This window comes from Tamandua tetradactyla, chromosome 16, assembly GCF_023851605.1.
Source record: "Tamandua tetradactyla isolate mTamTet1 chromosome 16, mTamTet1.pri, whole genome shotgun sequence".
NCBI lineage: Eukaryota > Metazoa > Chordata > Mammalia > Pilosa > Myrmecophagidae > Tamandua > Tamandua tetradactyla.
This window is the reverse complement of record NC_135342.1, coordinates 33,750,465-33,775,197: the sequence shown is the minus strand read 5'-3', so window position 1 is coordinate 33,775,197 and position 24,733 is coordinate 33,750,465. Positions and strand designations below refer to the sequence as shown.

Here is a 24,733-nt window from a genome sequence, read left to right as displayed (position 1 = left end):
CATAAGTTATATTAGGAAATGCACTAATCAAAATATAAATTTTATACCTAATAAATATTTTTTGCTTTAGTCCCACACATAAGTTAAAATTTTAAAATATTAATTGCCATCTATTTTCAACACCCTGCAGTAATGACATTTGTAGGCTGTGATTTTAACATTAGTTTAGTTTTTGGAGTCTTTTATAATGCTGTTCAAATCATTTCCATATATGTACCACCCAGTGGCCAGTCTGGGACCTTGGTGGTAAGTAATACTGTAGTTCTATTTGAGGAACCTTTGTTTTACTGTTTAGGGTCAGATCCATGCATGCACAGTTCGGAGGTGAGCTGAGACGTTTATACACAACTCTATGGGGTCATTCTCTTGAGTTCTCCATATTTTTCCTGATACTTTCTAGTTTTTTTGGATCCCTTTCCATGGTACTCCAGTTAGAAGCTGGGGCTTTGAATTCCTTGCTCTGCCTTGTACTTCCTATGTCTGTGTCTGGGGTCAAATGGCAGGAGGGCAGAAAGAAAGAAAAAAAGAGCAATGGGATTTGCTCCAGACTCTTGGGACCACAGCCTTCTGTGTTCAAAGAGGAGGGTTCCCCTCCTTCAGAATTTTAGGTGCCTACCTGGCAGTTGCTGCTACCACCCCTGCCACCTCAGACTTGAAATTTCTCCATTGGTTATCCTGCTATTTTTTAAATAGTATGAAACCCTCATTCCCTCATTCAGGGATTCTTGCTGTTATGTGGCCATTAGATTAGAAAACCTTCTTAGATTTTCTCAAAAATTACATTATATAATATTTGGATATTTTTGCCTGGAAAAAGTCTTGGTTCTTAATTTTTCACTTAATAGCCATGTGACCTTGGGAAGGTTTCTCTCCTTCTTTGGATTATGTAATTTCTTTCTTTGAAAACTTCTGAATCAATGCAAATGTTCATGTACATACTTTTTGGCAGAATTAAGATGGAGGACAGGGTTGAGGGAACTTTGGAAATATGATCCTTGTACATTTGGTATAAGTTGTTGTTGTTATTTAATTCCAATACTGCTCCTGTCATATTCTGGGAAAAATTTTTTTTTAAGTTCAGCTCCTGTAGCTGTCTAAGAGTTGAATAGCTCACATAGTTACGGCAATTCTGCTTGTACATTTAGTATTATATTCCTCTTTTTTAAAGCCCAGAAATGACTGTGAGAACAGATTAGCCAGCTGTCATTCAGTATATGATCCATGCATGTAGCATTGGTTTCTGTGGTTTGTTATAAATACATCAGGTTCATGACTTTTCTTGGGAATTGTTGCCATGATTTCCTATGCTTTACTCTCAGGCCCTCTTCTGACTTGTAAAAACTTTTTTTAATTTTAAAATAGTCTTAAAAATATAAATAAAATTCAAAGAAATTTTTTCTGAGTCACTTGAGATTAAGTTGCCACTCAGATACCCTATCACCCACTAATACTTGTATGTAGTGTGTAGTTCCTTCATGGAAGGACATTCTCGCATATAACCAAATGACCATCAAAATAATTGATACATCGATACATTACTACTATTTAATCTTCACATCCCATTCAGGGTCCACCAATTGTGCTAATAATGACTTTATAGCAAAAAGAATGTAGTTTAACATCACTTATTCCATTCAAGTGTCACATCTTTTTAGGCTTTTTCTTTCAGTCTGGAGCAGCTCCTTCATCTTTTCTTGACCTCCATGAGTGATAATTTTGAAGATTGTAGGTCAGTCATTTTGTAAAATGACCCTTAGTTTGGACATGTCCTAAGTTTCCTTACAATTAGATTCGGCTTATAAAAAGCTTTGGCAAGATTGCCTCCGTGAGGATGCTGCATTCCCATTGCAGCCTCTCCTGTAGTGCATGATGTTGACTGTCCCATTACCGATGAAATTCATTTTGATTATTTGATTAAGGTGGAATCTGCCAGGCTTCTACATTGTAATGTTACTCTTTTCCCTTTGTAATAAGTACTTTTATTAATTTTTTATTAATTTCAACCTAATTATTTCTAGTAAGTATTTAGGAATGCTGGGTATGTAAATACTCTGTTACTCATCAAATATTTAATTTTCAAATTGCCCCAGGTTTGGCTACTTGGAGCACCTTCAAGTTGGTTTTTGTGTCCTTTCTTTGGGTACACCAAGATGTTCTGGGCCTTACTTTCGCAGCCCAACTCTGGAATTGGCCCTGTTTTCTTTTAGTGAGGAATGGTATTTTAAAAACAACATCTGAGCACTTTCCTGATTTTTTTTCCTCTTTTTTTCTACGAAAAGAGTTTATTTTAAAACTATGAGCTCTACTGTCTTGTACTGGTTTTCCTCATGTGAATATTGCCAATCTGCTCCACAAATTAGAGATGGTGTGTTACAGTGGACAGATGACTCACCAAGAGTGAGAAGGATTGAACTGTAGAATCCAGACCCACCTGTTGGCACACTGAAGGAATGCGGCTTTTACAAAGTGTCTTGCTTTTTCTAACGTGGTTCTCCAGAGGAAAATGGAAGAACTGAAGTGGTTCTGCTGTCGGCTGGTCCTGCAGCTCTCCAGCATTGCTACTGTTTACACTTGGCCCAATCGATTACCCTCAGTGACCTGAGTGGTGGTGAGCTGTTCACCTTTGCTTCATGGTTATTGGATTGAGTTTATACAAAGTTTACTGCCTCTTTATCTTATTAATTTGAATGTCCTTAACTTGGGTTTATTTTAGGAAGGTGATGTCTAATTGCAAAAGGAAATCCCATGACCATATTTTCAGTGTGCTCCTGCCTCCTTTCTATTCTGAGAAGAGCCCAGTTTCCTTTCAGTATTGTCCCATACTAGACTGTCTTCATTATTTTTGAAATCAAATCTCTGAAGGCTTAGGTAGATGTTGATTGCTGTTACAAGGTAGGATTGTTAGCAGAGTGCATAGAAAATACTGGTAGTGATCAAAAAATGAAATTTGTGTTTTAGGAATCTCATTTCACTCTTGAAAGTAGGACATAGGCACTGTACCATCCAAACTACATTTTCTGGGCCCCTTGCAATCCTGATCAATGACTAATCTCTACGAGAGCCCTTTTTAATGAAGATTTCAGCTGCTTTTACCTATTGGCACATTCCACAGTTGCTGACTCACAAACACCACAGAAAAAAAGTGTGAGTCATCGCTGTTTAGTTTGGCACTGTGTGAGTATAGATCCCCATGTATGTGAGCATAAACATAATGTGTTATTCTAGAATGTTTAGCTTTTGTCACCCTTGCTTCTTCATTCTTGACCCTTATTTCACTGTTAACACAGATGATAAACAAAGGTGCGGATTCACAGACTGAGGGAGAAGGTCTTAGCCGCCCATCCATGGACTTATTTAAGGCCATATTTGCCAGCTCCTCAGATGAAAAGTCCTCGTCCTCTGAGGATGAGCAAGGCGACAGTGAGGATGATACAGCGGGCACCGGGGAGGCCAGCTTCAAGAGTTCCCAAGAGATTGAGTTGGTGGAAACATCAGCTATGTCACACAGTATGTCAGTATTTCAGACTTCGGAATCTAAAGGATGATATCTCCAGAGAAACTGCCTCTTTCCTCAGCATGTAATCTTAAACCAGGGCAATTAGCAGTTGCTGGTGTTTAATCTTTTTATAGATTGCTTTGGATTGGAGCAGAGTTCTTTTTTTTTTTCAATCTGATATAAATCTCAAGTATATTTTTAGGCCAACTGTGGAGTTGATTTTGTCAACCCTAGTTGAGAAGACTTCAGAAAGAATAAGTTTCTTTGAAAAAAAAAAAGACTGGTGGATGATAAGTTACCAGGATTATTGGAAAACATTTCATCATGAAAATATACAGGGCCGCTTCCAGTTTTCCTCTCTGTAGAGCAAATTGTATATTCTGGATCAGCCATCAGATAGGAGTTGCTTGGTGTGCAGTAGCTCTTGTTAACTACACAGCTGACACTTGTCTGAGGCGTAGTTGCTCCTGCTTGTTCTTGATGCCCCAGCTAGTAGTTTTGGGCACAAGAAAGGAAGCTGTCTGGGACTTGTGGTCATGGAAGAGTTTTCAGGTACCTGGGTGGGTAGATAAAATTTCCCCATCTCTTAACATATTTTTCCTGCTCCTGACAATCTATTGTGGATTTGAGTATTAATTTTTCAGGGCCTTTAACCAAAAAGCTAATAGACATATAACATTTTATTTGTTCTTAAGTGATTGCAAATGTCAGCCCTTTTCTATTTGTTTCTTTGGTAAGAAAAAGAAAAGCTTACTTTCTTATTACAAAAGTCATATATACTTGTATTTAAAAAGTTAAAATATATTGTAGTATAGAAATCTTAAGTCACTTGTAATCCTGCTTTCCAGAGATAACCACCATTAACACTTTGATGCATAGTTTTCCAGACTTTTCCCATTTTAAAATTTATTTTCTACTCTGAAAATATAGTAAGTAATCTGTTAAAAATGAGGTTATTAATATGAGCATGAAAATTTATTTTGAGTGAAATTAGTCTCAGTTTTTTGAAGTGGGACATGGTCATACATTCCTATTTGTAAGATTTTATTTCTTCTCAGATGGCCCTTCCTCCAGGCTGTGTTTTGACTTTGGGTCTCCTAAAGTGTGTACTCATAGGCATACTTGCCACCCCTGTATTTTGGCTCACAAGTGCCCATGTGTATCTGATTCCTTCCAGAGAGCAGAAAATGGGGTTTGCTGTGTTCCCTGCTGAGTCCTTACCACCAGGTACAAGCTAGTTAGGTGTATCGTGACAAAAGTATGCGTTATTTGGTGGTAACAGACATTAATTACAGACTCAAATACATTAACATTTAACAAATAAATGAAATTAATACTCTGGTGTTTTTCAGCTAAGGAGCCAACACCCCTGGAGCCTGCACCTTCCTTCCCAATACAGAAGATGCAGGTAGATGAAAGAGAAGAGTTCGGCCCACGGCTGCCTCCTGTCTTCTGCCTCAGTGAGTTGAGACCATATCAAAATTTATATGTGGGCATTATAGGAAATGATAAAATGGATAATAGAATTATGATTTATTTATCTGGCCCATGCTATCAAAATTTTGTTGACCTTCTTCCAAAGAGATGATAAAAAGCAGAGAAGAGTAAAAGGGGCAATGTTTTGAAAAACTGCATACCATTATTCCAGACTATGGGGTTCATGTGCATGATCCCATCTAATCCTTCTAGTATCCCTAAAAGGCATAGGGGTTCTTATTATCCCCATTTTACAGATGGGGAAACTTAGAATTGGAGAGGTTAAACAATGTAGTCAAAGCATAGTTGAGGTTCAGACTGTGGTCCATCCCTGAGTTTACCTGAGGATGTTAAATAAGAAAGTCTTGTGAGCATTTTGGTCTGACTTTATCTTCACCTGACTTCATCTGGCACATAAAGTTATGTGATAATACTGGTTAAGTTATACAGGTCATATGTTGAGGTTTCTGGCAGCTGTTTTAGTCTTTCACTGGATGCCCAATGCCTGAAATTCCTCATTGTAGTGTCTGCTGCTTTATGTTGTTCCTTGAATGGGCTAGTTCTTCATATTTCTTTTGTTTTAATTTTTTATTAATTAAAAAAATTACAGGAAACAAATATTCCCAACACATACACTCAGCAATTCACAATATCATCACATAGTTGCACATTCATCATCATGATCATTTCCCAGAACATTAGCATCAATTCGGAAAAAGAAATAAAAAGACAACAGAAAAATATAACAAACAGAAAAAAAAAAATTTTACAGGCCATACCCCTTACTGATCCCTTTCATTGATCACTAGCATTTCAAACTAAATCTATTTTAACATTTGTTCCCCCTATTATTTATTTTTATTCCATATGTTCCTCTCATCTGTTGACAAGGTAGATAAAAGGAGCATCAGACACAAGGTTTTCACAATCACACAGTCACATTGTGAAAGCTATATCATCATACAATCATCATCAAGAAACATGGCTACTGGAACACAGCTCTACATTTTCAGGCAGTTCCCTCCAGCCTCTCCCTTATATCTTGGATAACAAGCTGATATCTACTTAATGCATAAGAATAACCTCCAGGATAACCTCTCGACTCTGTTTGGAATCTCTCAGCCATTGACACTTTGTCTCATTTCACTCTTCCCCTTTTGGTTGAGAAGGTTTTCTCAATCCCTTGATGCTGGGTCTCAGCTCATTCTAGGGTTTTTCTCAATCCCTTGATGCTGAATCTCAGCTCATTCTGGAATTTCTGTCCCACGCTGCCAGGAAGATCCACACCCCTGGTAGTCATGTCCCACATAGACAGGGGGAGGGTGGTGAGTCTGCTTGCTGTGTTGGCTGGAGAGAGAGGCCACATCTGAGCAACAAAAGAGGTTCTCTTGGGGGTGACTCTTAGGCTTAATTTTAAGTAGGCTTGACCTATCCCCTGTGGGGTTAAGTTTCATATGAACAAACCCCAAGACTGGGGGCTCAGCCTATAGCTTTGGTTGTCCACACTGCTTGTGAGAATATCAAGAATTCAACTTGGGGAAGTTGAGTTTTTCCCCGTTCTCACCATTCCCCTAAGGGGACTTTGCAAATACTTTGCCACTCACTGATCAAATCACTCTGGGATTCATCAGGGCATCACGGGGACAAACCAACAAAATCTCATGTCCTGTACAAAGTTCCATGCACGTCAGGTGTTCAATCAACTATCTACATAAGTTATATTAGGAGATGCACTAGTCAAAGTATAGATTTGTACCAAATAAACATTTTTTGCTTTAGTCTCACACATTAGTTGAAATTTTTAAATATTAAGTACCATCTATTTTCAGCACACTGCAGTAATGACATTCTTTTGTTCTTCCTCATGCAAAAACATTTTTTTAATTTGTACATTTAGTCACTATCATTATACACTCTAGGCATTCCTAGATCACACCATCTCAATCTTTATTGTCTATCTTTCTTTGTGATTTCATTTATGCCCCAGCCCTCTTCCCTCTATCATTCTCACTTTCAGCTTCATTTAGTGTTTTAACATAATTGTATTACAGTTAGGTAGTATTGTGCTGTTCATTTCTGAATTTTTATATTCAGTCCTGTTGCACAATCTGTATCCCTTCAGCTCCAATTACCCAATATCTTACCCTATTTCTATCTCCTGATGGTCTCTGTTACCAAGGAAATATTCCAAGTTTATTTACTAATGTCAGTTCATATCAGTGAGACCATACAGTATTTGCCCTTTTGTTTCTGGCTAATCACACTCAGCATAATGTCCTTAAGGTCCATTCATGTTGTTAAATACTTCATAACTTTATTCTGTCTTACAGCTGCATAATATTCCATCTTATGTAAATGTCACAGTTTGTTTAGCCAACTCTCTGTTGATGGACATTTTGGCTGTTTCCATCTCTTGGTAATTTTTAATAATGCTGCTATAAACATTGGTGTGTAAATGTCCATTTGTGTCCTTGGCCTCGTGTCCTTTGAGTAGAGACAGCATTTAGATGGTTCCTGTTTTTTAATCCATTCTGCCAGACTATGTCTTTTGATTGGAGAGTTTAATCCATTAACATTCAGTGTTATTACTGCATGGGTAGTACTTTCTTCTACTATTTTGCCTTCTGGATTTTATATGTCATATCTAATTTTCCTTCTTTTTACCTTTATTCATAGTCTTCCTTTCTACACTCTTCTCCACAACACTCTCTTCTGTCTTCCTATCTGTCTCTAGTGTTCCCTTTAGTATTTATTGCAGAGCTGGTCTCTTGGTCACAAATTCTCTCAGTGATTTTTTGTCTGAAAATGTTTTAATTTCTCTCATTTTTGAAGGACAATTTTGCTGGATATAGAATTCTTGGTTGGCAGTTTTTCTCTTTTAGTAATTTAAATATATTATCCCACTGTCTTCTCGCCTCCATGATTTCTGCTGAGAGATCTGCGCATAGTCTTATTGGGCTTCCCTTGTATGTGATGGATTGCTTTTCTCTTGCTGCTTTCAAGATCCTCTCTTTCTCTTTGACCTCTGACATTCTGATTATTAAATGTCTTGGAGTATGCCTATTTGGATCTATTCTCTTTGGGGTATGCTGCACTTCTTGGATCTGTAATTTTAAGTCTTTCATAAGAGTTGGGAAATTTTCAGTGATAATTTCCTCCATTAGTTTTTCTCCTCCTTTTCCCTTCTCTTCTCCTTCTGGGACACCCACAACACGTATATTCATGTGCTTCATATTGTCTTTCAATTCGCTGAGTCCCTACTCATATTTTTCCATTTTTTTCCCTATAGTTTCTGTTTTTTGTCAGATTTCAGATGTTCCGTCCTCCAGTTCGGAAATCCTATGTTCTGTCTCTCGAAATCTACCATTGTAGGTTCCCATTGTTTTTTTAATCTCTTCTATTGTGTCTTTCATTCCCATAAGTTCTGTGATTTGTTTTTTCAGACTTTCAGTTTCTTCTTTTTGTTCTTTCCTTGCCTTCTTTATATCCTCCCTCAATTCATTCATTTGGTTTTTGATGAGGTTTTCCATGTCTGTTCGTACATTCTGAATTGTTTCAACTCCTGTATGTCATTTGAATTGTTGGTTTGTTCCTTTGACTGGGCCATATCTTCTATTTTCTTAGTGTGATTTGTTATTTTTTGCAGGCATCTAGGCATTTAATTACCTTAATTAGTTTATTCTGGAGATTGCTTTCACTTCTTTTATCTAGGGTTTTCTTGCTGGATGAATTTGTTGTCTATCTGCTCTTTGACATTCCGTTCAGCTTTATCTGGACCTTTAGCTTAAGTTTTGTTTAACAGAGGAGAATTTTTCAGTTCTTGTTTTCTTGTTTCTTGCCCTGCTTTTGTGGTGCCTTTCCCCCACACACACTTAGGAGGGTCTACTTAGATATTCTATCCCCCAGCCAGGTTTTCCCAGACCAAACTGTCCTCCTATCAGGAGGAAAGAGTCACCTGAGTCGGTTTTCCCTGAGGGTGAGACCCAGCAGGTTGAAAGACTTTCCTGTGAAGTCTCTGGACTCTGTTTTTCTTATCTTGCCCAGTATGTGGTGCTTGTCTGACTGCAGGTCCCACCAGCATAAGATGATGTGGTACCTTTAACTTTGGCAGACCTCCCTGCTGGAGGCGTGGTGGAGACAGAGGAGAGGTTGTAGGCTGGTTTTAATGGCTTCAAATTACCAAGCCCTGGTGTCTGAATTCCTTGATGAAGGGATTCCACCTGGGTGGGGTTTCACCCCTCCCCTGGGGAAGGCACAAGCTCCAGATAAGCCCCCAAAAGAGCTCACTTCTGCCTATGTCTGGGGCAGTTGCAGCCTGAAAAGTTCTGCCGCTGTATCCAGAGGCAGTCAAGCCTTTGTAGATATACAGCCACAAAAACCTCTGTTTCCTTCTTTTTTTTTTTTACCCTTTTTCTGTCAGTCCTACCCCCTTGGTGCTGGGGCAAAAATGAGCAACCTCCACTTTGATCAGGTTCACCTAAGCTGGGAGCCTATTTTTAGTAGTCAGAATTTGTTAATTAGTTCCACAATTGGCGTTTGATTGTGCCCAGTCCCTGCTGCTGGTAAAGTCCTTTCCTTTCCCCTCTGGGAAGCAGCCTGTGGGGGAGGGGTGCTGGCCACCACAGCTTTGGGAACTCACGGTTCTGGGGGGTGCTCGCATCCGGTCCAGCTGGTCCAGACTGGGGTACGCTGTGTGTCTGGTCACTATCGTGGCTCTGGGAGCTGTTCTCTACTGTTTCTGGTTATTTAGTAGTTGTTCTGGAGGACGAACTAAAATGCGCACATTGTTAAGCCGCCATCTTGACCCGGAACCTGTTCATATTTCTTTGTATGTTTTGTGATTTTGTTGCTGTTGTTGTTGAAATCCATTTAATGTGTTAACCCTGGAAATCAGATTCTTGCTCTTTCCCATGGTTTGCTGGTTTTTTCCCCCTTATTGTTGAAGGGTACCATAGTCTGTTTTTTTTCTTTACACTCAATCAGGCAAATATTTAATGATAGAATGCCCAAATCCCTTTTAATTCCATTTCGAGTGACCACATTTTTTTTTCTCAAGATTTTTTTTAACTAAAAGAATGTATCATTTAGTTTTTTCATTTATTTTTAAAAATTTTTATTGATAAAACCAATCAACATACAATATGAACTTTTTTTATCACATAGTTGTATAGGCATCGTCATAATCATTTCTTAGAACGTTTACATCGATTCAGAAAAAGAAATAAAAAGAAAATAGGAAAAAAATTCATACACACCATACCTCTTACCCCTCCCTTTCATTGATCACTAGCATTTCAATCTACTAAATTTTTTTAACATTTGTCCCCCCTATTATTTATTTATTTTTAATCCATATGTTTTACTCATCTGTCCATAAGGTAGATAAAAGAAGCATCAGACACAAGGTTTTCACAATCGCAGTCACATTGCGAAAGCTATATCATTATATAATCATTATCAAGAAACATGGCTACTGGAACACAGCTCTGCATTTTCAGGCAGTTCCTTCCAGCCTCTCTGTTACATCTTAATTAAAAAGATGATAACTATTTAATGCGTAAGAATAACATTCAGGATAACCTCTCGACTCTGTTTGGAATCTCTCAGCCACTGACACTTTATTTTGTCTCGTTTCTCTCTTCCCCCTTTCGGTCAAGAAGGTTTTCTCATTCCCTTGGTGCTGAGTCCCAGCTTATTTTAGGATTTCTGTTCCACGTTGCCAGGAAGGTCGAGTGACCACATTTTTGTCTGAAGTACATATCTGAAACGGTACAAATTGTGCTCCAATTTTAAACATGAATTAAGCAAATTAAATGTCTTAAATATCTTCCACTCATCCCTCTCTTCTCCTACTCACTCTCACACGCCTGAAATGATTTCAAGATATCTGGCTCAATCTTTAAGAGACAATGTGGGAGCAAAATTCTGTTGACAACAGGCTAAGATTGGCCGTGGGCCTGGGCAGGTCACTGTGGACTCTGAGCTGCCAGCTTTCTACTAGGAGCCAGTCTGTTTTCTACTGTTTTAATCCACTTGGCTCAGATGAATGGCAATTCAGTAGGTACCGACTATTTGAGTATACCATAGTCTATTTATTTAATGATTTTCCAAAACTATGCAAAGACTGTATCCTTTGATGTATGCAGTTATTAAAGTCTCTGTTCCTTAAGCTTGTAGTCAGCTAGTGTTAGGACAGAGATTTCCTTGAATGCCAGGAGCTAACAACAACCATGAGACAAAAAAGAAAAACAAAAAAGGAAAGAAAACACCTTTCCCAGTCTTTGCACATTGGCTCTGTGTGGGTGCTCTCCTGCAGCACTTAACCAGCCTTCAGAAGGAGCCTAAAGAACAGCCTGGAGCAAAAGCATAGAGTTCTCCCAGGTCTTTTCTGAGCATGCATTTGTCCTAGGCATGCACTCATGGTTTTATCAGTTCCCTCAGTTCCCTCATATACGCAGATACTCTGAATGCTCCCAATTTTCCCCAGGAAATTTGCAGGTTTTTATCCAGTAATCCCTTGCCCCAGGCAGCTGTGGTTTGATTGATTTCTTAAGTATTTTAGCAGCCCTAACAGCTGCTTCTATATCCAAAGCAATTTCTGGGACTGGCAAGACCGAGATGAGCATCCTGGATCAGTCCTTCATGTTACCACCTGATGAATTGGCATAGACACACATGCACCCCAGTATACACAGAATGGGTTACTGTGCTCCCTCTGGAATTAAGGACCACTGGGAGGGAGAGTTAGTACTACCTAAGCTGGGGGTACAGGGGGGGAAAGGCCAAGAAGGGTGTCACAGACTTACTTTCTACTCTTTTTTTTCACATGGGCAGGCACTGGGAATTGAACTTGGGTCTCTGGCATGGCAGGCAAGAACTCTGCCACTGCTCCACCATTGCCCACCGTACTTTCTACTTTTAAGCTGCCTTTTTCTTGATTTCGTTTTTATCCAGTTACTGCAATCCTATATCTATTTTCCATAGCCCTGAGAAAGTTGAATTTGCTAGTTTCTGCTGGGTTTTTCAGTGTTGCTATGGTGGGATGGAACCCTAGAGCTTCTCACAGTACTATCTTGCTTTCTGGCAGCTTTTTAAATATAGAGCTATAATGCAGTGCACATTATGATCCATTCATTTCCTAATGAGGCTGAAGCAAATCGTAGAGCAGGAGTTCTGTTTCAATGTTAACTATTCCGTCGAGATCGTATTCCTAGTTCAGTAATTAAGCAACTTCCTTTTTTTTAAAATTTAGCTTTTATTTTTCCTCTTTAGTTCATGAGTTTATTACATTTCTGTTTCAGATGCTCGTCAGAAACCTGAGACACCTCAAAAGGAGAAGCATAAGAAGAACAAAGAAAAACACAAGACCAAGAAAGATCACAAACAAAAGAAAGAGAAGGTGAGTAGCTTCTGGGCATCATACAATCGGTATCTGGGGTCTGATGTGCCTACTTCTGTCTTCCAGTAATAATACAAAGCCAGTTAGAGTATCCTATGGCCAGGGGAAGGTGAACACAGGTTTCTGCTCTTTAACAGATGTTGACATTCAGTGCCAACCCTTAGCTTTTCTATAATTTTATTTTCCTTTCAGAGCAGAATATTTTAATTTGTTCAGTTTTTTTTTTTTTAATTTTAGTTTTTTATTTGTGAAAAGCAGGAAAGGGGGCATTTCAGTATCTTAGGGTAATGGTTGCGCATTAAATACTTAAAACATATTTACTGACTATTCTTTCAATATTAAAGGAGGATATTATTTTGAACATTTCTCAACTGTTTTGTCTTTATTGCAAAAAGAGATTTTAGTCTGTAGGTTACCCTTTGAAGTAAAGGAAACTTGAATGGAAGGAATAATGCCTGCTTTTCTGTTGACATCACTTATCTCTGTACTTATGTGTGCTTTTGAAAATAATTTTGTTTATGTTGTGGCAAAATCCATGAAGCAGCTAATTCTGTTTCTAAGAAATCAACCAGACTGTATGGTGGTTTATATTGTTGGCTTTTTGGCTACGTTGGTTTATTTGAATCTTCTCATGAGAGATTGTGAGGCTATCAAAAAGGAGTGGTTAACTAATGATCCCAGGGCCAGTTGCTAATCCCAGGAATGAAAAAAGCATGAGTTGTAGTTTTTCCAGGTTCAGGTTATACCATTTTATTTTATTGCTGATTAAAAGTGAACTCTTCCCAAACAAACAAACAAAAAGAGTTAAAAAATAGTGCATTTATTTTCAACCCTGCCCCAATCAAGGTGGTGGAGTGTAAAGCTTCAGGGCTCCATTTCCCCTCAGAAGATTTGAACAACCAGCAAAGAACTGGCAGAAACATCTTTCTCAAAGCTTCAGAAAACAGTTAAAAGATTGCAGTAACAAAATAGGAGTTGGAAGGGGAGGAAAAAAAGCTAAACTAAAATCCTTTTTCAGAGCAAACCCCCAGCCTCCAAGGGTCACAAGTCAGGTGCGGGAGTTGATACCCAGCTCTATAAAGGGGCACAGCCCTTTTCCAGTGTTCTGAGCTTGGCCAACTCCAGAAGCCTCTGTTTTTGTTTGTTTGTTTTCCTTCATCTGCCCCTGTTCTTCTCTGCAGGAAGACAGAGACCTCAGGGTTACTTTCCTGTCTTCTCTGGGTTTATCTGTGCTTAGAGCTTGTATTCAGCACTCCAGATTTGTTAATTAAAACCTCAGTTGGAGGTTTCTGGGGCCCTTGAGAGGGAAAGATCAGCTTCCAGGGGGCCCTTCTGCTTGTGCTCTGCCATGCCTTGGGTCTCTGCTTGCAGAAATGGGGAAAGTGTGTGGGCTGCAGTCGCACGTGGACCAGGATGTCGTGAGTCCCAAGGGGGAGGCCGAGCCCAGGCCTATGCCCCCAGCCCTAGCAGCGCCCCCCATGCAGACCGTGACGGCATTGCTTGGGGAAAGGAATGGGTGTTCACAAGCGCCAACAACTTCACCAGAACCAAGATGGATACCCATGCCTTGGTGCAGAGGCTGGACCTCAAGGAGAGGAGTGTGGCCTCTGTCAGGAGAGGTGTGCAGGCAAAGACCATTTTGTCCAAAAAGGAAAAGCTGATGCAGAGGCGCAGGAGGTGGCTGCAGAAAATAAAAGCCATAAAGCTGGCCAAGCAGAAGCACAAGGAGGAATGGAGGTTGAGGGCCATGGCAGTTGTAGGGGATCTGCACCTGTTGATGGAGGCCCTTCCTGAGCTGCTGCAGTTGGAGACGCCTCAGGCCACAGCCCACCAGCAGGGGGACCAGCCAGCCCAGGCCTGTGGAACTCCGTTGGATGAGTGTGGCCCAGAGGCTGCAGCTCCTAAAAGGAAATACTGATCCTCCAATTCATATAGAATCATGTGAGCCCCAGAATAGCCAAAACAATCTTTAAGGAAAAGAAAAAAGTTGGAGGACTAACACTTCCTGACTTCAAAACTTAACTACAAAGCTACAATAATAAAAATAGTGTGGGCCTGGCATAGGGATGGACATTTAGACCAGTGGAATCTAACTGAGAGTCCAGAGATCAATCCATACATCTGTGGCCGGTTGATTTTTGACAGGGGCGCCAAGTTCATTCAATGGGGAAAGAATGGTGCTGGGAGAATTGGAAACCCACAGACAAAAAAATGAATGTGGGCCCTACCTCTCACCAGATATAAAAATTAATTCAAGATGCACCAATGACCTAAATATAAGAGTGGATACTATAAAACTTTGACATGAAAACATAGGGAAATTATCTTCAGGACCTATATTAGGCAATGGCTTTTAGATTTTACACCTAAAGCACAAGCAGTGAAAGAAAAAAATAAATAAATTGGTCTTCAAACAAATAAAAAATCTACTATTGTGCATCAAGGAACGTTATCAAGAAAGTAAAAAGATGACCTACAGAATGAGAGAAAATATTTTAAAACTGTATGTCCAATAAGGGTGTGCTAGCTTGAAAGGATTATGTGCCCTAGAAAAGCCATATTTTAATCCTGATACATTTTGTGGAGGCTCCTTTCTTTTAATCCCTATCCAGCACTTCAGGCTGAAAATTGATTAGATTATCTCCACGGAGATGTATTGCACTGAATTGTGGGTATTAACCTTTGATTAGAGGGAAATATGACTATACCCATTCCAGGTGGGTCTTGATTAGTTTACTGGAATCCTTTAAAAGAGGAAACATTTTAGAGCCACAAGATCTGTGAGAGCCACAGAGCCCATGCAGCCAAAGACCTTTGGAGATGAAGAAGGAATACACCCCAGGGGGAGCTTCATGAAACAAGAAACCTGGAGAGAAAGCTAGCAGATGTCACCATGTTTGCCATGTGCCCTTTCTGTTGAGAGAGAAACCTTGACTTCTTTGGTCTTCTTGAACCAAGATATCTTTCCCTGGATGCCTTAGATTGGACATTTCTATAGCCTTGCTTTAATTTGGACATTTTCACAGCCTTAGAACTGTAAACTTGCAACTTATTAAATTCCTCTTTTTAAAAACCATTCCAGTTTTGGTATATCACATTCTGACAGCTAGCAAACTAGAACAAGGGTTTAATATCCAGAATATGTATATATATATATACATACATAGATATATATATAATTTATTTTAGGAATAAAACTCAGAAACAAAAAGACAAACAACCTGATTTAAAAATTGGCCGATGATTTGAATAGACATTTCTCCAGAGAAGATATTTAAAAAGCCAATGAGTATATGAAAAGATGCTTTTTTTTTTTAGCCATTAGAAAAATGCAAATTAAACCTAAGATACCACTTCACATCTACCAAGATGGCTATTAAAAAAATGAAATAAAAAAATAGCAAATGTTGGTGGGGATGTGGAGAAATAGAAGCCCTCATATGTTGTGGGTGAGAATGTAAAATGGTGCAACCACTATGGAAAACAGTTTGGCAGCTCCTCAGAAAATTAAGCAAATGACCTGGCAATCCCACTCTTAGGAATTGAAAGCAGGGATTTGAGCAAGTATTTGTACATCAACGTTCATTGCAGGATTAGTTACAATAACCAAAAGGTGGAAGAAACCCAAGTGGCCATCAACCAAAGAATGGCTCAACAACATGTGGTGTATCCATATAATGGAATATTACTCAGCCGTGAAAAGAAGTACAGTGCTGGTCTATGTGACAACATGGATGAAACTTGAAGACCGCATGTGGAGTGAAATAAGTCACAAAAGGGAAATATATTATTTCTCTTAATGAAATAGAATCAGTCAATTCATCAAGACAGAAAGTGAAACAGTGGCTACCAGTTATGGGTGGAGGGAGAGTGGTTTTCAGTTTCTGATGATGAAGATAGTTTGAAAATTGATCCTGGTGAAAGTTGTACAATATTACCAATGTACTTAATGTCAAGCAATTGTCACCTACAACTCAACAACAAAAAGACAAACAACCCAATTAAAAAATGGGCCAAGGGTTTGAATAGATATTCCTCCGAAGAGGATATTCAGGTAACCAGTGGGCACATGAAAAGATACTCAACCTCATTAGCTATAAGGGAAATGCAGATCAAAACCACCAGATGCCATTTCATACCCACTAGAATGGTTGTTATTAAAAAAATGGAAAATAACAAGTGCTGAGAGGACGTGGGAAATAGAAACACTCAGTTATTGCTGGTAGAAATATAAAATGGCACAGCTACTGTGGAAGACAGTTTGGCAGTTCCTCAGAAAGTTAAGGATAGAGTTACCATATGACCTGGCAGTCCTCAAAAGAATAGAAAGCAAGAACTTAAACAAGATATTTGCACACCAGTGTTCATGGTGGCACTATTCACAATTGCCAAGAGGTAGAAACAACCCAAGTGCCCATCAACAGATAAGTGGAGAAACAAACTGTGGTATGTACATATGATAGAATATTATTCAGCTGTGTAATGGAACAAAGTTCTGTCTCCTGCAACAACATGGATGAACTTTGAAGACATCACGTTGAGTAAAATAAGCCAGATACAAAATAACTAATATTGTATGATTTCTCTTATATTAAATAGTTAGAATAAGCAAATTCATAGTGACAGAAAGCAAGAATCAGTACCGGAGTGGACAAAGGGAAAGGATTAATTGCTAAATGAGGGAGAGTTTGGGTTTGGGAGGATGAAAATAGTCTGGATATAGAGGTGAAAGTTAACAATATTGCAGTGTACTTAATGTCTAAGAACTATCTACTTAAAATGGCTAAAGTGATTGTTATATTTTACTACCAATAAAAATGTTTAATAAAAAAATAAACAAATAAATAAATAAAAACCCTCAATTAGAGCTTGGTTGATCTACCTTCTCTTACTCCTAATAGAGTTGTTTCTTTTTCCCCACTGGGAAGTATTTCCAGCAGCCTAACTTGCCAGTGGGAGAGGGGTGCCTGCCTCTACAGTTCAGGACTTTACTCACAGTTCTAAGGTGTGATCTCTGGCCCTTCCACCCATTCCACACTGGTGTACGATGTGTGTCCAGTCTGAATGTCCCCCAAACAGTTGTTCCAGACAGTTCTTGGATATTTACTAGCTGCGAACTAAATTCCACTCCTCCCTATGCCACCATCCTGCCCCCTATTCCTGGCAGACTTTTAAGAAACTGAACATGCAACTACCACTGCAGTCCTGAGCATTTTGTCCCAGAGGAGTGAAAACTTATGTGTACACAAAAGCCTGTACATGAATGTTTATAGCAGCTCTGTTAGGTAATAGCCCAAAACTGGAAAAGAACCCACATGTCCTTCAATGGGTGAATGGTTAAACAAACCCTGGTATATCTATACCATGGAGTGCTACTCAGCAATAAAGAGGAACAAACTATTAATGCACACGCCAACCTGGATGGATCTCCAAAAAATCATGCTGAGTGAATAAAGCCAATTCCAAAAGGTTACATGCTGTATAATTTCATTTATGTAACATTTTTGCAATGGCAAAACTATGGAAATGGAGAACAGAAACGGGAACAAAAGTTTAAGTGGGTCTGGCTGTGAAATGGTCTTTGTGGTGATGAAAACGTTCTTTATCTTGAGCATGAGGGTCTTTGTGGTGGTGGCATGTTCTTTATCTTGACTGTATCAATGTCGGTTTCCAGTTGTGATGTTTTACTCTAGTTTTGCAAGATGTTACTATTAAAGGAAATTGGGTAAAGGACACACATGATCCCTCACTATTTCATACAACTGCATGTTAGTCTACAACTATATAAAAATAAAATTTTTCATTAAAAAAAAAACGAAAAAGCACCCATAGCCCTATGACCCAATGGCCCAGAGAATATAGCTGTAACTGTAACATTTGGGCATATTTATTTCCTTTCAGTCTTTTATTTACCTTATTTGTTTTTGTTTTTTTTTTTTTTACATGGGCAGGCATCAGGAATCGAACCCGAGTCCTCGGGCATGGCAGGCAAGCACTCTTACCTGCTGAGCCACTGTGGCCCTTTACCTTATTTGGAGCACACTATAGAAAGTTTGGACTCTTCCTTTTTGCATTCATGGGCATTTTTACATGTTATCTACAATGCCTAGTAAATCTTATTGTAAAGGACTGCAATACCATGGTCTCATAATTTAACTATTCCCGCTTGATTTATTTTTAGGTTGTTCACAGTTTCCTTCTTTTACAAACAGGCATCTTTGTCCCCAAATCTTTGCATTCTAATTATTTCTCTAGAATAGATTTAGTGAATTTGCTGGGAAAGCCTCTCCCCTGCCAGGCAAACTGGCACCCAGCCCATTAAGTATCAGGGACACTTTGCAAGTCTGTTAAGCATTGTGCCTCTGACTTCTAAGCCTTTCATTTACAATTTCAGGACCCCGCAGGTAGAGGCATTGGCTCCTGCTCCACAGGACACCCACAGCTAGGCAAGAAATTCCTTCCCACCAAGCCACTTTCATTCTGTAATCCCCACCCCAGTGGCAGGGGCTGTGCCATGAGCCATCTAGAGTTTCATTATGAACCATGTGTCAGAGCAGAAATGATATCACAGGTGAACATGATTTGTTGATTGTTAGAGGAGTTTTATTGGGTACCCAAAGTGACCTGGGACTCTTAGTAGAATATAGTGGAAGAACAGCTCCATTATTGACTACCAGAAATAAAGGATTCGTGAGCATGGAAAATAACAGAAGTTCTCTTCCAGTCAAAGGAAAAATATTAGTGCTGACAGATTTGAGAGCCCATTTCCATTTGTATCTTCCAGTATATCTGCTGTTCAATGACCTTCTGTTTGTTACTTCTGTGTGCTTTTCCAGGGTGCTTGTAATTTTCAGTTGCCCAAAAAAAGTAAGGCCAGTCAGACTTCCAGAAGGTGGCAAGGCTATCTCTGCAGATGAGGTCTTGACTGCATCTGTGGTCCGGCGTGTCTGCTTCTAGAGTACCACCAGCCCTGCTAGCGTGTGCACGGTGCAGAGCAGGCACAGCTGTTCCATTTCTGCTTCACCCAATGTTAGGCTAAGGCTCACCCCAATGTGGGGTTTTGGTTGGGATTTTTGATTGACTTCAGCAACCAAAGGCCTAATTATTAGCCTCTCATTGGAAAAACAAATTTGTTCCCACCCCCTGCTTTTTGTTTTACAGAAGAAGAAGCACAAGAAGCACAAGCACAAAGGTAAACAAAAGAATAAAAAGTCAGAGAAAAGTAGTAGTTCGGAGAGTACCGACAGCAGTGACAGCCAGAGTGATGGAGAAGGGCCCACAGACATGTCACCCCAGGAGCTGCTGAGACGGTAGGTCATGGGAGACCAGGGGCTTTTCAGAAACCTTTCAGAAATGCATTGAAATCTTCATATATTTGTTTAGAGGCAAATGTCAGAAATGATAAGTTTCTATTTTAACTAGACTTTTTGAATTACATAAGTAATATGTGAATAGATTCTCATTGTGAAAATTCATCCCTTATAGATAGATAAGCTTAAAGTGCCTGTTCTAGTTTGCTAGCTGCCAGATGCAATATAGAAGAAGCGGAATGGCTTTTAAAAAGGAGTATTTAATAAGTTGCAAGTTTACAGTTCTAAGATCGTGAAAATGTCCCAGTTAAATTAAGTCTGTAAAAATGTCCAATTAAGGCACCAACAAGAGGTTACACTCAAGAAAGGCCGATGAAGTTCAGAGTTTCTCTCAACTGGAAACGCATATGGTGAACATGGCGATATCTGCTAGCTTTCTCTCCAGCCTTCTTGTTTCATGACTCTCCTCCAAGGGTGTTTTCCTTCTTTATTTCCGAAAGTCTCTGGCTGCATGGGCTCTGCTCCTTCTTGTGGTTCTCTTCCTGCTCTCTCCAAAATGCTTCCTGTTTTATAGGATTCCAGTAAACTAATCAAGAGCCACCTGGAATGGGTAGAGTCACATCTCCATCTAATTAAAAAGTTAATACCCACAGTTGAGTGGGCCACATCTCCATGGAGATAATTTAATCAAAAGACTCCAACCTACATTATTGAATAGGGATTAAAAGAAACGGTTGCTCCCACAAGATTGGATCAGGATTAAAACATGGCTTTTCTATGGTACATAATCCTTTCAGACCAGCACAGTGACCCTTGACCATTTCTCCAAACCTATCCTCTCTCCAGAGTAACCTCTGCTATCAGTTTCATATGTAACCTTAAGAGCTTTTTTATGCAACCACACATATATGCATGTCCTTATGCACATGTATACACACATTTTCTATGCATTTTTAGATATAAATAATACGATGTTATATAGTATAAGTTGATAGGATATGAGCATTTATGATGAATAAATCCTGCCAAGTTGCTTTCTAAAAGTGGCTGTATGCATTTAAATCATGAAAGCATCTTGTTATTACACCACTTATTATTACAAAATGTTTACTAGTTTGCTGTCAAAAAAAAAAAAAAGGTTTCTCCTTTGCATTTGCATTTCCCTGATTACTGATGAGGTTGAACATCTTTTCATGTTTCTCAGTCCTTGCTAAATGCTCTTTTGTGAATAACCTCCCTCATGTCCTTGGCTCATTTTTCCATTTCCTGTTGGTTGTTTGACTGTTTTATTGATGTCTAGGTATTAAAAAATATTTGTTTATTAATTTCTGCCTTTTAGGGTGTCACAAATATTTTCTCCCTATTGCATGGTTTTTAACTGTCCGTTAAAGAGAAATTTTCACTTTTTTGATGTACTCAAATTTATCAATTTCATTTTTTTGACATGTTTCACATTTTTATCTCTAGGAGACCTTCCCTACCCAAGGCTATACATACACTATTCTAATACTTCTATAATTTTGTGTTTTATTTAGCTCTTTCATCTATTTGTACTGTGGGGGCAGGGGTTACAGAGTGAGGCAGGATCTAACTTATTTTTCTATAAATGAATAGCCAGTTGTATTAGGATAAGTAAACTGGCTGTGATAAGAAACAACCCACAAATCCCAGTAGCCTAACACTGGGATCACCAGTAGAAGCATTAGTCTCATAGGGAAGGGAAGTCACTCAGGATCCCAGTTTTTTCCCACTCCAGCACTTGGCCTTCATGCTGGAGATGGCTGTGGTCTGTGTGAGAGTCACAGTCATTATTTCCACCCATGGTCCATGGGCCAGAGTCAGTTGCCTGGCCCACCTGGCTTCCACAGGGCTAGGAAGAGGAAGTCCAGCTGTGACCCTGTGTGAAGTGGGAAACTGAGTGAGTCCTGGCTGCTATGGCCCCACCCAGTATTTTATTTCATTAAGGGAAATGTAGTTGGATCTTGTTCGAAAGCCCTGTGCCCATATAGATCTGTTCCAGACTCTATTCTGTTTTCTTAACCTTTTTGTATTTTTTTGTTGTTGTGCTCCTGTTTTAATTACTATGGCCTTATAGCGTATTTTGCTATCTGGAAAGACAAGTACCACCTTCTTTTTCTTTTTTACTTATTTTTTTAGAGTGGGATATACATTCTCATGCGTCAGAAATCCAAAAGTGGTATTGCTGTATCAAAGGAGATGAACATTTAGGTTTTTTTATATTGGTCCTGCATCCCCTACAGTAGCTGTATTGGCTCCCATTTCTGTTCCTTTTAGTGCATTAGTGAAAAGGTAGCAATGGGTAGCATAATGTACTTCAACTCATTTAATTTCACACAGCCCTGTGAGGATACTAGAGTCATCATGTCTTACAGATGGGGAAAACAGGGAGAGTAAGTCACTTGTCCAAGACCACCTATCTGGTGAGTATAAGAGTCACCTCACCAACACCTGACATTATTGATCTGAAACACTTTTGGTCACCAGATAGGTCATTCTTGCAGGGAAGCTCTTGCCCATGTACATATGGGATGCCACATCAGGAACCCCTCAGTGCCCATCAGCAGGGGCACAGGTATTCTGCAGAATCCAGAAAACATAGGCAGATCGGTGTGTACTCCTGAGACTAAAACTTACCATTAAGAGGGACCAGAAGTTACAGAGCAGTGTGTTTATTAGGCATTGTTGATATTAAAAAGTGGTCGTCAGGCTTACACATTTCCCTGAGTGCACATACATACCCATTCTTGCATAGGAAGAGGGCTGGAGGGTTTCTGACTACCCTGACACAGGCACTTACCTCTGAGCAATGGGCTGGATAGGGGAAGGAGAGTCAGGTATGAAATATATATGAATATTACTCTTATGGTTGATGTAAGTATAGTTCCCACAGCTTCTCACCCCTAAACCTCCTGGGCAACCCCCCTTAAGGAACCTGAAGGGGCCCTCCATCTTTTATACCTCAGTCCACTCTGTGCATTGCCCGCCTATGTCTGTCTCTTGGAAGGGGTATTTTGAGTGTCATGGACCTGTGGGTCTTATTTGTATCCCCAGCACCTGGTATGGCGTCTCACCTTTGGCAAGGACCCCTAATACTTTTCTTCCATGACACTACAACCTGCTTCTGGTTGGAATTGAGTCTACCCTAATCCCTAACCAAGGAGACCACCGATCTCCTTCCTGTTGCTATAAATTAGTTTTGCCCATTGTAGACTTTGGTTTAAATGGAATCATACAGTGAAGTAAACTTTTTATTGTACCACAATACACATGCATAAATGTGTACAGATCCTATACTTATAGCACCATGCATTTCCACTACCCAAAGATACCACTCTCCTCACATCGATCACTGTTGCCAGTTCTTGAACTTTATCTAAAAAAATCATGTAGCGTGGCTGGCTTGTGAGATTCCTCTGTTTCATCATAGGGAGCAGTAGCTGCTTCATTCTCAATGCCATGGAATCCCCCTTTGTGTGAATCCACTACAGTGTATTCATCTATTCTACTACTGTGGACATTTAGTTCTCCACTTTGGGTCATTTAATGAACAGAGCCACCATGAACATTCTTTTTGTGCAAAATTGAGATTTTAAAATTTAAAACTCAGCGGCCTCTGGCTCTGATGTGAAAATGTTTTTAGTTTCTTCCCTGTGATCATACAGTGGATGAGGTTAGCCAAGATCAGAGTTTGTCCCTATAAAAGGGTCAAAGAATATGAGGTGTGTGCACATGAGTCTCTGCATTGTTCTTAGGGTAACAGAAGAAGCATTTTAAGAATATAGATTAGGGAGAGGGGCTCCACCACAATCAAGATAGCAAAGTAAGACACCTCAGGGCTCTGTTTCTCCACAGAATTTGAACAACCAGCAAGAATTGATAGAATGTCTTTCTCAAAATTTCAAAAAACAGTTAAAGGACTGTAGTAACAGGGAGAATGGGATGGGAAAAATGCTATTTAAAAGTGGCAGGTTCTCATGGTGTCTTGGCTCACCTCTCCTGCACCCCTCATTAATTCAGTGCAGACATGGCCTCTGCTCCCAGTATGGATCCCTTGTTCAGTTCTGGAGGGAGCAGAGTGACCCTTGTAAACTGGGAGCATGTATATCTGGCCCAGTCTGTCTGGTAGTGGCCTGAGAGACTGAATCAAGACACTGGTCATATACTTGCTTTTCCTTATACTCGCTTTTTCATAGAGCTCTCCTACAGAGCACTGTGGGAGAGCAGTCAAGTGACTGCCTGGGACAAGGAATTGCTGGATGTAGAACTTAAGGTGTAGTGCTTAGTACTGTGAGGAGACTATTTTCTAAGGGAGAGTGGAACATTTGTATCTGTGTAAATGGGGGAATTCCCAGGGCTACACGCACATGCCCGAGACAAGGCATATGCACAGAAAGGATCAGGACAGCCCCTAGACTTTGGCTTGTAGCTATTCTCTAAACTCATTGTATGGGTAAGTTCTGAAGGAGAACGCTTGCAGAGTCAATCTGCAAAGACTGGGAAAGGGCTTTTCTTATTTTTCTTCTTTTTGCCAGCTCCTGACATTCAAGGAAAGCTCTGTCATGACACTATTGGATATAAGCTTAAGGAAGAGATACTTAAGAGTCTAAATTCTAGCAATAACGCATTAAAATAGAAAAATGTCCAGGTTTCAACAAAAGGTTACAAAACATACAAAGAAACAGAAAACAATGGCCCAGGCAAAGGAGGAGCATTAGAAACCATCAATGAGGAGGGCCAGACTTGGGACATACCAGACAAAGACATTTTTTTAATTGTAGAGTATAACCTATATACAAAGCAAAGAAATAAAAAAGCAATAGTTTTCAAAGCACTCTTCAAAAGTGGTTACAGGATAGATCCCAGAGTTTGTCATGGGCTACCATATGATCCTCTTGTATTTTTCCTTCTAGCTGCTCCAGAATATAGAAGGCTAGAGGGCTTAAATACTTTATCATCACAATCACCTTTTTTCCTTCTTTTTTTTTTGTGAACAATAACACATATACAAAAAAGCTATAAATTTCCAAGCAC

At 39.5% G+C, this 24,733-nt stretch overlaps 1 protein-coding gene and 1 pseudogene across 1 annotated transcript in view; both read left to right on the top strand.

Annotated features, from left to right (window-relative positions):
• The window catches only part of GPATCH1 (G-patch domain containing 1), a 77,821-nt gene that overhangs the window by 46,534 nt on the left and 6,554 nt on the right, over nt 1-24,733 (top strand). The window contains exons 16-19 of the mRNA XM_077132241.1: nt 3,288-3,507; nt 4,849-4,956; nt 12,274-12,371; nt 19,533-19,681. Of these exons, the coding sequence (XP_076988356.1) occupies nt 3,288-3,507; nt 4,849-4,956; nt 12,274-12,371; nt 19,533-19,681 (575 nt within the window). The remainder of the gene's footprint in view (nt 1-3,287; nt 3,508-4,848; nt 4,957-12,273; nt 12,372-19,532; nt 19,682-24,733) is intronic.
• Nucleotides 13,713-15,475, top strand: LOC143659361 (ribosome biogenesis protein SLX9 homolog pseudogene; annotated as a pseudogene).